The sequence below is a fragment of the Dasypus novemcinctus genome, chromosome 9 (assembly GCF_030445035.2).
Source record: "Dasypus novemcinctus isolate mDasNov1 chromosome 9, mDasNov1.1.hap2, whole genome shotgun sequence".
In the NCBI taxonomy this organism is placed as follows: domain Eukaryota; kingdom Metazoa; phylum Chordata; class Mammalia; order Cingulata; family Dasypodidae; genus Dasypus; species Dasypus novemcinctus.
This window is the reverse complement of record NC_080681.1, coordinates 82033978-82049954: the sequence shown is the minus strand read 5'-3', so window position 1 is coordinate 82049954 and position 15977 is coordinate 82033978. Positions and strand designations below refer to the sequence as shown.

The 15977-nt window shown below is 35.1% G+C and overlaps 1 protein-coding gene across 4 annotated transcripts in view; it reads right to left on the bottom strand.

Moving 5' to 3' along the window:
- The window catches only part of FAF1 (Fas associated factor 1), a 573725-nt gene that overhangs the window by 335060 nt on the left and 222688 nt on the right, over window positions 1-15977 (bottom strand). For all 4 annotated transcript variants that reach the window (XM_071217456.1, XM_004476483.5, XM_071217457.1 and 1 more), the window contains 2 exons: window positions 13031-13122; window positions 5889-5980 (listed from right to left, as the gene is read on the bottom strand). In XM_071217456.1, the coding sequence (XP_071073557.1) occupies window positions 5889-5980; window positions 13031-13122 (184 nt within the window). The remainder of the gene's footprint in view (window positions 1-5888; window positions 5981-13030; window positions 13123-15977) is intronic.

Below are 15977 nucleotides of genomic sequence, written 5' to 3'. Positions count from 1 at the left end.
ACTAGTTAACCTAATTTAAACATTTAATCCCTAAACTCCATCCTTTCCTCCTATTTCCCTTTTAAGCCACCAGTCCTTTTTGGCTTCTGTTGTTCAAGCTTTTCCTATCTGTTTTCTCTTTTCAATTATTCTCCACTTTCTTGATCTACCTCTCTCTCAACTTCTTCTTCCCTTCACAGTCAAGCTTTCTGAAAGTAGTAGTGTATATTTTGTATCTCCAGTTCTCTTCATTTCTCACTTATCCCTTAAAATCCACTACAGTGTGGTTTCTCATTCTCACCATTCTACCAAAAAATTGTTTCAACAGTCATCAATTACTTATATGCTAAATCCAATTGCTTTTTTAATAATCATCACCCTACTTGGAACAGACTACAGCATTGTACATAGTTATACATTTGAGTAAAAAAATATATAGGCAGTAGTACAGGTATCTGGGGAAAGTGATTAGCTCAGTTCTAGACACAATGACTCTGAATTTCACATGCAACACATACAAATGAAAAGTTCCAAAGGCAGCTGTAAAGTGTGTGGGTCTGTAAATAGAGATTTGTGAGTCATCTATAGACACGGTAGTAGAAAAGTTGAGAGTAGATGCCAGGGAGAAGGTACAAAGTAAGAAGGGCTACTAGAGAACAGAACTCTGGAGAACATCCACATTTAGAGCAGGTGATGAAAAAGGGAGCTCTCAAAGGAGACTGGCTGAAGCAACATGAGTAGCAGGAATATCTGGAATGAGAGGTATCTAAGGAAAGTTTCTGGAAAGAGATGAATTTTCAAAAATGGTCTGATTCTCTTTCTTTTTTTTTTTTAAGATTTATTTTATTTATTTCTCACCCCTGTCCCCCTTTCCCCCATTGTCTGCTCTCTGTGTCCATTCACTGCATGTGCTGTGTCTACTTGTACCCTCAGAGGCACCAGGAAACTGCATCTCCCTTTTTTTGCATCATCTTGCTGCATCAGCTCTCCATGTGTGCAGCGCCACTCCTGGGCGGCTCTCCTTGCAGGGTACACTCCTTGCATGACACTGCACTCCTTGTATGCAGCTGCTCTGTGCATGGGCCAGCTCACCACATGGGTCAGGGGGCCCTGGGTATCAAACCTGGACCCTCCCATAGGGGAGGCGGCTGTTCTATCAATTGAGCCAGTGTGCTTCCCTGATTTTCTTAATGAATAGGTTATAATCTCCTTGAGGACAGAGATTATATCTTTTGTTTTTATCTTTTGTTTTATCTACTGAATCTTTCTGATAATATGAAGCATGTATAATTAACAGTTTTTTCTTCGCTCTAATTTTACTAGAATCATAATATAATTTGCACTTTTGTCATTGGGGTACTGCTTTACCCTTTCAATTAATTAGTAAAATCTTATTCAAAAAGGTTTTTAAATGCTTTTCAACTGTTATAAAGATGATTAAAGAGTTTGTTCTTAAATTCTGAGAAAGCTTAAAATTATATTTTAGGAAAAACATAACTTATGTTAAAGTCATTCTAGATATAATAGATATAATTCAATTACAGGGGCTCATTTTTAAAATTTTGCTGCTCTTAGCCTATACCTTTTCCATTTCTTAGAAAGAAATCAGAAATATAAAATAAGATTCAATTATCAGGCACCCCCTAGTGGCAGTAAAATCAAGTTATAAAGATTTTTTTAAACAGAAAATGGTTTGAGATATGATTCTCTATCAGCATTAACAATGGCCAAACCTTGAGAATAAAATGATTTTTCAGTAAACAATTTTTTTTGAGGCAAAGTCAGTGGGGTGCCAGTATACTGCTCCCTATACAGTTCCCGGTCCCAATGTGAGGTAAAATTTCTAAGTTTATGTCAGTAAGTTATTGTCAGTAAACAATTAATAACATTATTTTATGTCTGCATTTTAGTACATGATTATTAAATTACCAAAACTAAGAGTGAACCCACACACTCAAAGTTCATGAATATCCTTGAGAATTACAATAAGTGAAAAAATGTAAATGTCCTTCAAAGAATATATAATGACAAATTACAATATTTCAAAAAATGGAAAAAATCTCCTTTTAGTTTCCAAAAGGAGAAAGCTTTTGGAGTAAACTTTGCATAGATCTGTCAAGAGGTTGAATCTATAGTAGATGGAATATAATCCTCTGTTAAAATACTTACTGCTGATCTCAAATAATCTATATAACTTATAAAATCAGTTCCCGGTCCCAATGTGAGGTAAAATTTCTAAGTTTATGTCAGTAAGTTATTGTCAGTAAACAATTAATAACATTATTTTATGTCTGCATTTTAGTACATGATTATTAAATTACCAAAACTAAGAGTGAACCCACACACTCAAAGTTCATGAATATCCTTGAGAATTACAATAAGTGAAAAAATGTAAATGTCCTTCAAAGAATATATAATGACAAATTACAATATTTCAAAAAATGGAAAAAATCTCCTTTTAGTTTCCAAAAGGAGAAAGCTTTTGGAGTAAACTTTGCATAGATCTGTCAAGAGGTTGAATCTATAGTAGATGGAATATAATCCTCTGTTAAAATACTTACTGCTGATCTCAAATAATCTATATAACTTATAAAATCTCAATTTCTTCATCTATGAAATAGAGGCATCAAAATCTCCTTATGTTCTTGTAGTTGTTATAAGAATCAAATAAGATTTGAACGATAAGTAGTATTATTGCTATTTATTAGAATAAAAATAATTTTAGTTGTGTTTTGTAGTTTGTTTTCACATATAATTTACCACTAATTGAATTTATTTACAATCTCCCTGGCAGCTGGAAACAATATTTCCCAATTTATAAATGAAAAGTCTAAAGCCCTATTCAAGGTGTAACTAGAAATCAGGATTTTTCTCATTTTGCCCTCATGTCTTCTATCTAAAGAAATTGACTTTAATCTTATTACTTTCCTGATTTGATTATGATAAAAAAATTTAGGAGTAATACTATATACAAGTACTATCTAGTTCCTTTCATGGAGACTGACACTTTAAAAAGAAAGAACCTAATGTTTGCCATTGAACTGCAGTTGGAATGGTGGAGTCCAGTAGCAGAACTTTGTCATAGTTCTCCATTGCAATTAACAGACAATTTATTCTCCAATTCTCTTCCATCTTCTAACATTCCCTGAACTCACTTCAGAAAAAAACAACAATAATGAATTCAATTAAACATTAAACCAACCACCTAAATAAAATATATCACATTTTAAAAAATAATCTCAAGTCTGAGATGAAGAAAGGGATAGGGTAATTATACCCCCATTTTCCTCTACCAATTTCAGAACTCTTTTATACACTTGGTAATTCTCAACTATAACTCTGAAAATCAAATAACATTTCATTTTCCCCAGATTAAAAATTTTAAATAAGATTTCTATGACTACACCAAATATAACAAAATTCTTAAAAAACAATTTGATTCATTGTAAAATTCTGCAATTTTATCTATATACCATTCTGAAAAAGTGATGCTATATAATTTACTAGTAAATTACTTTTTAGATTCTACTATATAGTTAAGATGTCCAAAATTATTTATACTTGGTGAAACACAAAAAGAAAGTCACAAGTTCAAAATAATTACTACCACTCCCATGGATTTTATTTTGTTTTAAAAAATTCTCTCTCTGCTTCAAGATATACATCACAGAGAGAGAAGCAGAAAGATTGAGAGGTAAAGAGGGTTTTTTGCTTGTTTTTATTATGATTATTGGAATAATGAAAATGCTCTAAGAATGACTGAAGTGATGAATGCACAACTATGTGATTTTACCAAATATTACTGATTTGGATGGATTTATACTTTATTAATATATATCAATAATATTAGTTTAACAATATATATATATCACAAAAAAAGAAAAATCATCTCTAGTTTTATAGAAAGATATACTAGACATATTCAAGAAATAAACTTTGTATTGGGAATTGAATCATGTCCCCACAAAAGGCATGTTTATCTGGTCCTGTGGGTGTGAACCTATTTGTAAATAAGACTTTTGAAAATGTTATTAATTAAGATATGCCCCTACTGAATAAGGATGGGCCTTAATCCAACAATGGCTGAAGTGCTTATGAGCAAGGGAAATTGGAAATGGAAAGAAAAGCTTTGGGGATCAGCCAGAAGCCGGAAGTCAATGGAACCTGGAAGAGAAAGGACACCATCATGTGTACTGCCATGCAACAGAAAAGCCAAGGAACTGAAAAGATTGCCAGCCAGCCAGATGATACTGAGCCCAGGAGGAAGCAAGCCTTCTAGACTATGGAACTGTAAACCAGTAGATTGTTAAGCCAACCCAAAGTATGGTATTTGGTAGCAGCTAAGAAACTAAAACACTTTGGCTTCTTAGTTAGGTTCTAATAAAATGTGCATTAATTTATGACTTTTACATTAGCAGGAACCTCCATATACCCTGCTTCCATTGCCCAGATACCCTGTACTTTATGTCATTTGTTTGGCTTTGAATTTTTCTTTACTTTCTATTCTTCACACACAAGGAATGACATCACTATAACTTGTTAAAAATCCATAAAGCCAACCAGGGAAGACTACTTTAGTGCTAAAAGAAAGAGTCACTCTCCAAGAAACACTGTGTTTCTGCAGCATTGTAGGTCCACACTTTCCTGGGGACTGAGTGATTGGCAATCAAATTAAGGTCAGCCACATGGTGATGAAGAACATTTCCATTATTCCAGGAAAATATTTTGATAAACTTATTTAATTATGTGACTGGACAGCAATAATTATAATCACTGTTGTCTCCTGACTGCTTTTGATTATACAGATGACAGAGTAGATAACAAATAATAATAATGTATTCACTAACCTAGAATATAATGTTCTACCTGACTAGAACCAGCACCATATCCTGTTTAAATTAATCTCACCTGAAGTTATATCAACATTACTATAAAAATAAGGACTGTAAGTACTGTTTGACTATTTGTAATATTGTGCAAATTATACCTCATAACATATGATCTATATATAGAAGATAAAAAAACCAAAAAAATCTTTAAATTTTTAACCTAAAGAAACTATTAACAAGATATCAAATAAAATTACATTAGATTTCATTTTTCAGTTCAATGACTTCTACTTTGGGAAGGATAAATTTAATGTTCATTTTGCTACTGTCTTCATAATAATGGAGGTATTTGGTGGTGTGCGGGAAGTTTGACAAAAGTCAAAAGTTTTGAAACAGAGGTCTCTATAGGACAGCTGAACCATGCACACAAACACATAATCCAAATTACCAAGTTTGCATTTTTAAAAAAAGGAAAATGTGTATAAAACTTGTGAAAATCTAAAAGCCTAAATTACATAGTTCTGGAACAAAACTGTATGAAAAGATTATTCTCAAAAATTATTTTATTATGTTACTGGTATATCATTCACTATAAATCAGGATGCTTCATCTAAGGATAGTAAAGTTAATTTATAATTAAATATGAAAAACATTTGATCATTCTATAAATATACTGAATTCCATCATGAAAACTGAAAAGAGAATGAGACTCCCAACTCTGAAGAGGAATGCTTAATAAAAAATTTCTATCAAGCTCTATTCTGTAGAGCTCAATGAATTTTTTCTCATAGGAAACTCTCTAGTTCTTCTCCTTTTAATCAGAGAAGTTCCACTTCTGACTTTTTTTTTAACATGCTAGAGTTTTGTTAAAGATTTCTTTTAGAAAGAAGATTCTACCTTAAAATCAAACAAATGAACTATCCAAACTGAATAGGTTGAAAATGGATATATTTATTATAATAGCTGTTGGTAAGTTAAAGCTCCAAGATTTTGATTTGATTTTGATGTTTATATATAGTTTAAAGCAACTTAACATGCAAATACTTCATTTCAGATTCCCAGGGAAAATAAACATCTTACCCAGCATGACTAGATGATGAAGGTGGTGGCAAGTCTGGTGTAAGGACATAAAGACTGTTGTTTTTTGGCAAGTGTAGTGATTTTAAGACAGCCTGAAAAAGAAAAAAGAAAAAAAAGAAAAGAATGGTGATTGTGTATAATTTTTCATCCAAAGTTTTTTTGCCAAACTGGCAATTTTTTAGTTTAATGGTTTATCTTTTCACAATTTCCTAAATAGGAATGCAGAAGAGCTATTAAATCCAAATAACCTGTCTCTCCATGTATATAATAAATTAGCATAAATATGAATATTAATATAACACAAATTTTTTAGCTCATAAAGAGATACAAATAGATAAGGACACAGTTGGAACTTAACTTCTTCACTGAAGATATCTTTGCAAATGCTAGGCAATTCATTCCAAGATCATTGTAGCAAAAATCAGCAATGTTCGGAAAACATTAGCTGTTGAAAGTCACAAATAGCACCTCACCCAGTGACTTACAGATGAGATGCGGTAGCCTGAGAGGTGGGGTGACTTGGATAAGGTCTCCAGTAAGTTAAATGCTCTCTGTCTGGGATGAATAAATTACACTTAGCTACATCTCATACATTGTCTTAATAACTATGACAAAATTTCACTAAATATCTTTGCCACAAATCTCCTACATACATTTTTCAAATTTTCAAAAGACTTGCTAGTGTACTTCAAATTTTTTTTGACAGCAATATACATTAGGAAATATATTTTACATTGTAACCCAGGACATATATACTCATTGAACAGCTATTTATCAAGCTACCTACTTTGTGCCAGGCACTATTCTAGTCTAAATGGAGCTTATGTTGTAGTAGGATTAAATAAAACAAGTAAACTTTATGGTGAATATCACAAAGTAATAATTTCTATAACTAAACATAAGCAAGAAGGGGGATAAAGATTATGGAGTTGGGAGCATTATGATTTTAAACTGGGTTCTTGAGGCCTCACTTGGAGAATATAGGAAATTTGAGCAAAGACTTCAAGATGGTGAGGAAACAACCAATGAGAATATATGGAGAAAGAATATCTTAGACTGAAACTGGAAGGGTGAAGCTGCCATCAAATGAAATAGGCTAGACTGCAAATGAGAACTTCCATTTTGGACACATTAACTTTCAAACGTCTGTTAGACATTCAAATGGAGAAGATAAGTAAACAGCTGGGTTTATCAATCCAGAATTCAGGTCTGGGGTGGAGATACAACTTTGAGAGTCCTAAGCATATAAATAGCACTTAAAAGTCATGAAACTGGGTAAGACTGCCACTGAATTTAGTAATGTGGTCACTGGTGATCTTGACAAGGGTTATAGCAGTGGTGCAGTTTCCTGCTTGCACTGGTCTCAAGAAAAAAATTGGAAGAAAGAAATCAGAGACAAGTATAAACAAGTCTTTTGGGGATTTTTGTTTTCAAGAGGATGAGGGAAATGGTGTCATTGCTCTAAGGAGAGGTGGGATCAAGAGAAAAAAATCCAAATGGAAGAAATAACAGCATGCTTGAATGTTAATGGTAATAATCCAATAGAGGAATTAATTTATGATGCAGGAAAGACAGGGAAGAATAACAGTTACATCCTTGAAAAGGCTGGAAGGGATGTAGAATGCAACCCCAGCAAAAATGGTGGGTAGAAGTTTACATGGGTAATCCACAGAAACAAGAGAGAAAAGAGAGTATCTGTGTAAAATATGGTTAAGTAGATAGACACTAAACTGGGAGCTTGTAGAAATTCTCTTCTGGTTGCTTTTATTTTGTCAGTGAAACAGGAAACGAAGTCATCAGCTAAAAGTGAGAATGGGGGAGAAGTGTGTTAAAGGTCTGAGGAGAGGATAACTGTTAAATAATAATTTAGGAAAGCGTGAATAAACCAAGTTATACTATGATTTTCTAACAACATTAAGGGGTCCTGAGAATCATGGTCATTACTTTAAATAAATACTGACCAATATAATTTTGTCTCCAGCCATATTTAGCTGTGAGGTACAGAATAGAGAGCTGGATTTAACCAGTGTAGGAATTTTTGTCAACAAAGAAAACCGAAGAGACAAGGGAACAAGAGAGTTGAGGCTATATGCAAGGAAGTGATTAAAGTGACTGAACATAAAAATTTTTTTTTTTTTAAGATTTATTTTTTTATTTATTTAATTCCCCTCCCCTCCCCCGGTTGTCTGTTTTCTGTGTCTTTTTGCTGCGTCTTGTTTCTTTGTCCGCTTCTGTTGTCGTCAGCGGCACGGGAAGTGTGGGCGGCGCCATTCCTCTGCAGGCTGCTCCCTCCTTCACGCTGGGCGGCTCTCCCTATGGGTGCACTCCTTGCGTGTGGGGCTCCCCTACCCGGGGACACCCCTGTGTAGCACGGCACTCCCTGCGCGCATCAGCACTGCGCATGGGCCAGCTCCACACGGGTCAAGGAGGCCCGGGGCTTGAACCGCAGACCTCCCATGTGGTGGACGGACGCCCTAACCACTGGGCCAAAGTCCGTTTCCCTGAACATAAAATTTAACTCATTGAAATCTAACTCTTACAGAAGGAAAAGAGGGCATGAAAGAAGTAAGGATAATGAAAAGGTGATAGAAATGATGGCCTGAAGGACCATGTAAGGTTGAAGGACTACTGGAGTTAGAATAGTAATAGAAGTGAGCTAGAAAGAGAAAAGATGGTGAGGATAAGAAAATGGGAAGCTAGAAATTGAGATTTTGGTGTTGTAGCCATTATTAATAAATGATAAGACCCTAAAGGAGGATATGGCTGAGGTAGGAAAAGATCTTTGGAGGGGAGAAGTTTAAGGAACTGAGAGGCAGGGTGTTTGATGGATCATTTACAAAGATATTAAAATCACTAGGAATTAAGGCAGAAGTAGTATAGAAAGCAGAATTATAAACCAGGAACTAAAATCATCAGTAAATGAGGGGAGTGAACTGGTTATGGGTAGATGACTATTAAGTACAGGGAATGGGTGATAAAATCTTTCAACAAGAAAATCAAAGTTAAAGGTTTTTAGGGAGTAGGGTAGATAGAAAGGTCTGGAAGTGGAAATGATGAACAATAATAACCAAGGGGTGGTATGAAGGCAGCCAGAGAAAAACAATTAACACTGAGAAGGCTGTGGAAAAACAATGCCATCAGTGAAGATAGGTTTCAGTTAGAGCAAGATGGTGAAGGAAACCAAAAAAGAGGCGGAGGGGAGCGGATGTGGCTCAAAGAGTTGGGTGCCTGCCCACATGGGAGGTCCAGGGTTTGGTTCCCAGTGCCTTCTAAAAACAAAACAATAAGCAAACCAAATGAAAAACCATCTTGGGGAGCTGATGTGGCACAGTGGTTCAGTGCCAGCTTCCCACATAAGAGATCCTAGATTCAATCCCTGGCCCTGGTACCTCAAAAAAAAAAGCTGACAAGAGAGGGAATTTTGCCAATGATTAATTAGTTTCAGAGGGCATCACACAAAGGTTTCAGGCATTGTATATTGAAAAGGATAAAGACAGAATATGGGCTACCCAGAAACTAGGAAGATTTGACCCTGGGATTCTCAGACTCCTTGTGATGACTGGCATAACAGAGGGAAAAGGTATAATGAAATTAGTCCTCACTGAATCAATGCAAATAGTAATGGCAAGGCTGAGAGTACTGCAAAGTAGGGAAGAGTGGATGTCTAAGACTCTCTCTTAACCGGGCAAGTAGAGACAAGGAAGCCCAAGAAAGAGTGATCTTATCCAATCATCAAACATGAAGAATTCATTCTTGACCCTTCCACAAGAGGGGCCCATCTTACTTTGACCCTTCCACAAGAGGGGCCCATCTTACTAAGAGCACAGTTTTATTCCAGGGCTATTATTGCTACTCTTGACTTATATTAGTTATGTGCTAATTAACAAAAATTACTTACCCTACTACCTGCAATACAATGACATTTTCTATTGTTTCCATTTTTTTTTAATGCTATCTATAACCCATTCAATTAACTTCACAGCCCACTAATTGTTTGTGACTCACAGTGTTAAAAACACTGTATTAGGCAATTACCTGTAACCCCATAATCTACCATGAGACCCTGATGTCCTGAAAATTTGTCAAATATATAAAGTCCTTTTGAAACTGACCTTTGTAACCTCTACAGTTAACATGCAAACAAATAAATCATATACACAAGTTATTTTTACCTTTCTATCTTTCATTATTTTACTTTGGATTATTTCTTGTTCGTTCTTCCCCACCACCACCAAATGCTTACTATCTGATCAAATCACTATTATCCTTTTGCCATGCCATTCATTGTCCAAAGAATTTCCACTAAATCTTTTTCCTTAAACCACAGACAAACAACATACAAACAGATACTGTCTTTAAGTCACTTATTCATGCATTCATTCCATGAACATTTATTTGATGACTATCATACCAGGCATTTAGATATATGACGGTGAAAGACACAGATATGGTCCCTCCATTTATGGTGTTATGACAGAGGATGCTGGGATGGCAGATAAATTAGATATAGAAACTTGTTAGAGAAGGTAACATTTAAGCTGACACTTGAAGATTGAAAAAACCATTATGTGAATATAGCAATATACAGAAGGCAAATAATACAATGCCTTGTAAACCATGGCAATTAGTTTGAATTTCATTTAAAATACAATACATAAAAAGTTACGTTTTAACAGGAGAGTGATGTAATTCAATTTATGTTTTAAAAAGATCACTCTGGCTGGTGTGGAGGATGAACTGGAAGACCCAAGGAAAGGAAGTTGGGAAAACAATAATGAAGCTGTTAAATTGGTCTAAGCAAGAGATGCCAAGGGCCTATATTAAGCAGTTGCAATAAAAATATTGAAAAGTGGCCAAGGTTGAGCTATATTTTGGAAATACAATCTATTGGGCTTACCAAAGAATTAGGTGTTGTGAGAAAGGGGAAAATATTGGTGCTAACATTTTTGGTTTTAGCAGTGGCTAGATAAAGATGCCATTTATTAGAGAAGACTGGTAGACAAATGACATAGGAGGGAAAATCAAGGATTTCTTCCATTTTAAACATTACGTTTGAGAGGTGAATAAAACATGCAAATTTTTAAGTCAATGTAAAATTTGGATATGTGGACTCAAAGAAGTATGGGTTGGAGAAATATACTGGAAGGAATCAGAATATTCATGGCATAAGGAAGAGCAAAATCACCTAGGGAAGAAAGTACATAGAAATATGAAAATAAAAGTATTATTTGTAATAAAGACTATGCTTGAATATTAGAACAAATAACTTTAAGAATGTTTTCTAAATGCTTGCTTTTCTCTTCACAAATTACTAAAAAATGCCACATAAACGGAAGCAGACTTGGCCCGGTGGTTAGGGCGTCCATCTACCACATGAGAGGTCAACGGTTCAAACCCTGGGCCTCCTTGACCCGTGTGGAGCTGGGCCACGCACAGTGCTGATGCGCGCAAGGAGTGCCGTGCCACACAGGGGTGCCCCTGTATAGGGGAGCCCCATGCACAAGGAGTGCGCCCCATAAGGAGAGCTGCCCAGCGTGAAAGAAAGTTCAGCCTGCCCAGAAATGGCACCACACACACGGAGCAATGAAACAACAAGATGACGCAATAAAAAGAGACACAGATTCCCATGCCGCTGACAATAGAAGCAGACAAAGAAGAATACCCATCAAATAGACACAGAGAATAAACAACTGGGACGGGGTGGGGTGGGGAAGGGGAGAGAAATAAACAAATAAATAAATCTTAAAAAAAAAATGCCACATAAATTTGTTCAATAAATGACTAAATAATAAAGCTATGTAAGAATTGTGCTGTTTTATTTTTGTCAATGTTATTGATTTACTCAGTCAGCACTTTTTCTTGTTGTTGTTGTTGCTAATCCATGTATCAGAAGAGTTATACAGCCCCAGGGACAGCAAACTATGGCCCAGGAGACAACTCCAGCCTGTCATCTGTTTTTGTAGAGACTGAGTTAAGAATGGTTTTTACATTTTAAATCTTTGGGGGGAAAAATCAAAAGAATAATATCTCATGATGTGAAATTATATGAAATTCAAAAACAAATTTTTATTGGAACACAGTCATGCTCATTCTTTCATTTATTACTGTGGCTGCTTTTACACAACAATGGCAGAATTAAGTAGTTGGAACAGAAACTGTATGGCACAGAAAGCCTAAAATATTTACTACCTGGCCCTATAAGAAAAAATTTCTTGATCCCTAATATAGCTAACTTCCAACTTCTATCTGTCACTAACTTCTACCTAATTTTGGAAATATTCTAACAGCCTGAAATTTAGGTAAATATTTTATTGAAATACACAGAACATTCCATATATTAAATGAACTACACGTAAGTATAAGTACAATGTCTCTCAGAAACCATTCACAAAGAAGGAAAAAGTTGAAGATTCTAAATGTGTGCTTGGCTATTGAAATACTGACTCAGTAAACTAGTGTGAAAATATTTGATAATTACTTCAAACTCAAACATAAAACTTTAGAATTAACTCATTTCTTTTCCCTCTTCTATCACTCTCTGTTAGAAAAAGAAAACATACATGATGTATTTCATAGCTGAAACTGTTGCTGGGCCCTGAAAATAACAACTATTACCTTAAAAATTACAACACTTGGTGCAAATTCTTAAACTATAATTCATTCCATGCACTTGCCACTATCCACATAAGCAAAAATATTCTTACCATTTAAATTTTGCAAGTTTTAAAAATTTCCTATTATTAAAATTTGTTCCATTATCAATACTTGACATAAATGTACACAATGTTTATCACTTCTTACAGGCCAATAAGTAAATGTTCAGAAAATTATTATTCCTGGGCCCTCAGTGACACCCTAAGAAGTTTGAGAAAAAGGCAAAAGCTCTCAAAAAAGTGCCAAACTACTCCTATAAAATAATTAGAAATAGGAAAAACATCATATACCCAAACTCCCTAAAACTGTTGTTGGAGTAACATAATACTGTAATTTGAAAATCTGTTATTTGCTGATACTTAAAATTGTTATTACTAAATCTCATTTCTGTCATATGTAACAGCATGAATTAAACCCAATTTTTATATCTGATTCAGTCAACTGCATTGCTTAATCTTCTTTCATTTCCAGGCAATTCAGAAACTCACACTGTCTTCTACGTCTCCAGTCTTCCAGCCTTTTAACAGCATTTTAGACACAGGTATCTGAAGTTCATTTTCTAGAATCTGTTTAATCTCTCCTGTATAAATAAGAAGAAATCAAATATTACTAATAAAATAACAGTCAACATTTGTCCATATCCAGGGCTAACATTAATATTTAGCATATGATGCATAGTAAATGACATCTATCTTATCAATGGGTAAGAAAAATTTCAGAACCCAAACTTCAAATCTCCCATATCAAACATGTTGCCCTTTCAACGTATATTCTGATAAAAGAATCACCAATTAATTAATTAGCTAATTGATAGCAACACAATTTTTTTTAAACCAGTCAACTGATAATCCTTGTGTATATGTGCTCAATATATGGTAGGAGTAATAGGTAAAGTAAAAAACAAAACAAAACAAAACTGAGTCATTATAGTACAGGGAAAGCAGACCTTGGAAAGATTTGGGTTGGAGTCCTACCTTGGACAAAACAAATCACTTGCTTATTCTTAGTTTCCACATCTATAAAATAGGGAAAATAATGCTATCATCACTTCTAGGGTCCAAGGATGAAATGAGATAACATAAATGAAAGTAGCTCAAAAATAAAGCCATATTAAAAATATAAAGTATATAATCTGGAAGACTACTTAAATTGTGTTAAAGAGAAAAGCAATGAAATTTTAGAAAAGAAAAAAATTGCTTTGGATCAGATAGAGAAGGCTTTGTGAGAGAGAGGAACCCAGCTTAAAGTAAAGCTAGGAACATGAAAAACAGCCAAATCAAAAAGGCCAAGGATATTTTATTCAGTAATGACAAAGGCTGAAAAGTAAAAAGGCAAATATGAAAATGGTTTCTTGAAAAACAGTGAAGAATCATAATTTTATCATGCTTAAATTCCTTGTCAGGAAATCAAGTACACTTACAAATGAATCAGCTGTTATCTGGCACTACACTGTATCAAGCAGACCACTGAATTAGAATGTACAAATCTTTCACTTATCTGCTATCGGTACTGGTCTATAATTTTAGATTAACACATAATCCATTCTATATGTAATAATGCAAGAATAAAGGAATACTAATCACTGTGTATTAAAAATGGAAAAATAATCCCAGGCTGATAAAGGAAAAGGGGGGTGGAGGGAGCTTATGCTACAAAAGTTCTATGTATACTCAGCTACCTAAGTTAGTAATGCTACAACCAAGTCATTCATTGCCTCAGTGACAACTTTACTTTCCTAAAGAAATTTCCTATTTAAGGACTTTGGATGGCGATTAACCCATCATAAGAATAATTCTGGTTCAATATTGTATTTATGGAAGTACAAACGTCATCCCTGGAGTTCAAAAACGTCACTTTAGACAAGTGATTGCTCTATTTAGAAAACAAGATGTACCATACTTTTTATGCCAAATACATACAAACACTGACTTTTTATCTGTGGCTAAGGTTGCTACTTCAGAGCTTGTATTTGTCTGGAACTGGGCTTATGCTCTTGTATGCCCAGTGTTTTCTTCTGAGGAACCCTTTGTACTTGTTATCTCTATCTTAGACTCTTGAAGACACACTTAGCCTTCAGGACTTAAGTTTCTTAATAGAAAAACAAAGATACTTTAACTTAAAGCCCCAGTTTCTTTTTGCAGCAAGTCTGGGTTAAAATAAGACAAGAAAACAAATAGCTTTTTGTTTCACAGGCAGAGAGGAATAGGAAAAAAAGCCACTAAACCATGTTAAACATGGTTAAACATGAGTTTCTCATGTTTTAAAATATATTCTCTATTGACCTCAAATTCTTCTTCCATAAAATGAGGTTGATAATTACAGTACCAACACTTCACTGGGTTACTGTGTATATTAAATAACATAAGCATAAAAACACTTTGCAAATTTCCCAGTATTTACTAAGGAACTAAAAAAAAAATGATGCTTATTTTGAATTGTATTGTTAAAATTAATGAGGTGATACACATGTTAAGTGCCTAGCACAGTGCCTAGCTAAGACAGGTTCTCAATAAACAGTAGTTATTGTTTCTAGGATATCCAAAAAAATTTAGAGCAACTAAGTGCTAGAACACAGTTCCAGAGTCAGAATTCATATTTGGGTCTGCATGGCTACAGAGATCTTACCATGAGAGGGCACTGCAACTATAATACAAGCTATTTTACGTGGAAATTGTAAAGATACTCAAATGTCATCAAGAACAGTTCATTGAATCCATAGCACATGTTTTGTTTTTTAATTAACTTAATTGGATGTGGTAGTCTGAAGCTTTTGTGGACCCCAGAAAAACCTGTTCTTAAAGCTAACCCCTGGGAAGCGGACTCGGCTCAATGGATAGAGTGTCTGCCTACCACATGGGTCGTCCAGGGTTCAAACCCAGGGCTTGTGACCTGTGTGGTGAGCAGGCCCACACGTAGTGCTGATGCGCACAAGGAGTGCCATGTCACGCAGGGGTGTCCCCCGTGTAGGGGAGCCCCACGTGCAAGGAGTGCACCCCGTAAGGAGAGCTGCCCCACATGAAAGGAAGTCCAGCCTGCCCAGGAATGGCACTGCACACACGGAGAGATGATGCAACAAGATGATGCAATAAAGAGACACATGTTCCCAGTGCTGCTGACAAGAATACAAGCAGACACAGAAGAGCACACAGTGAATAGACACAGACAGCAGACAACTGGGGGTAGGGGGGGGAGAGAAATACGAAATAATAATAATATAAAAATAAAATTTTAAAAAAGCTAACCCAGGGGAACTGATGTAGCTCAAGTGGTTAAGCACCTGCTTCCCTTGTACAAGGTCCCAGATTTGATCCCCGGTATCCCCTAAAAACAAAATAAACAAAAAACCAACTCTCGCTAGAGAGTAGATATAGCTCAGTGGTTGAGCATCTGCTCCCCAAGTACGAGGTCCTGGCTTCAATCCCCAGTACTTCCTCC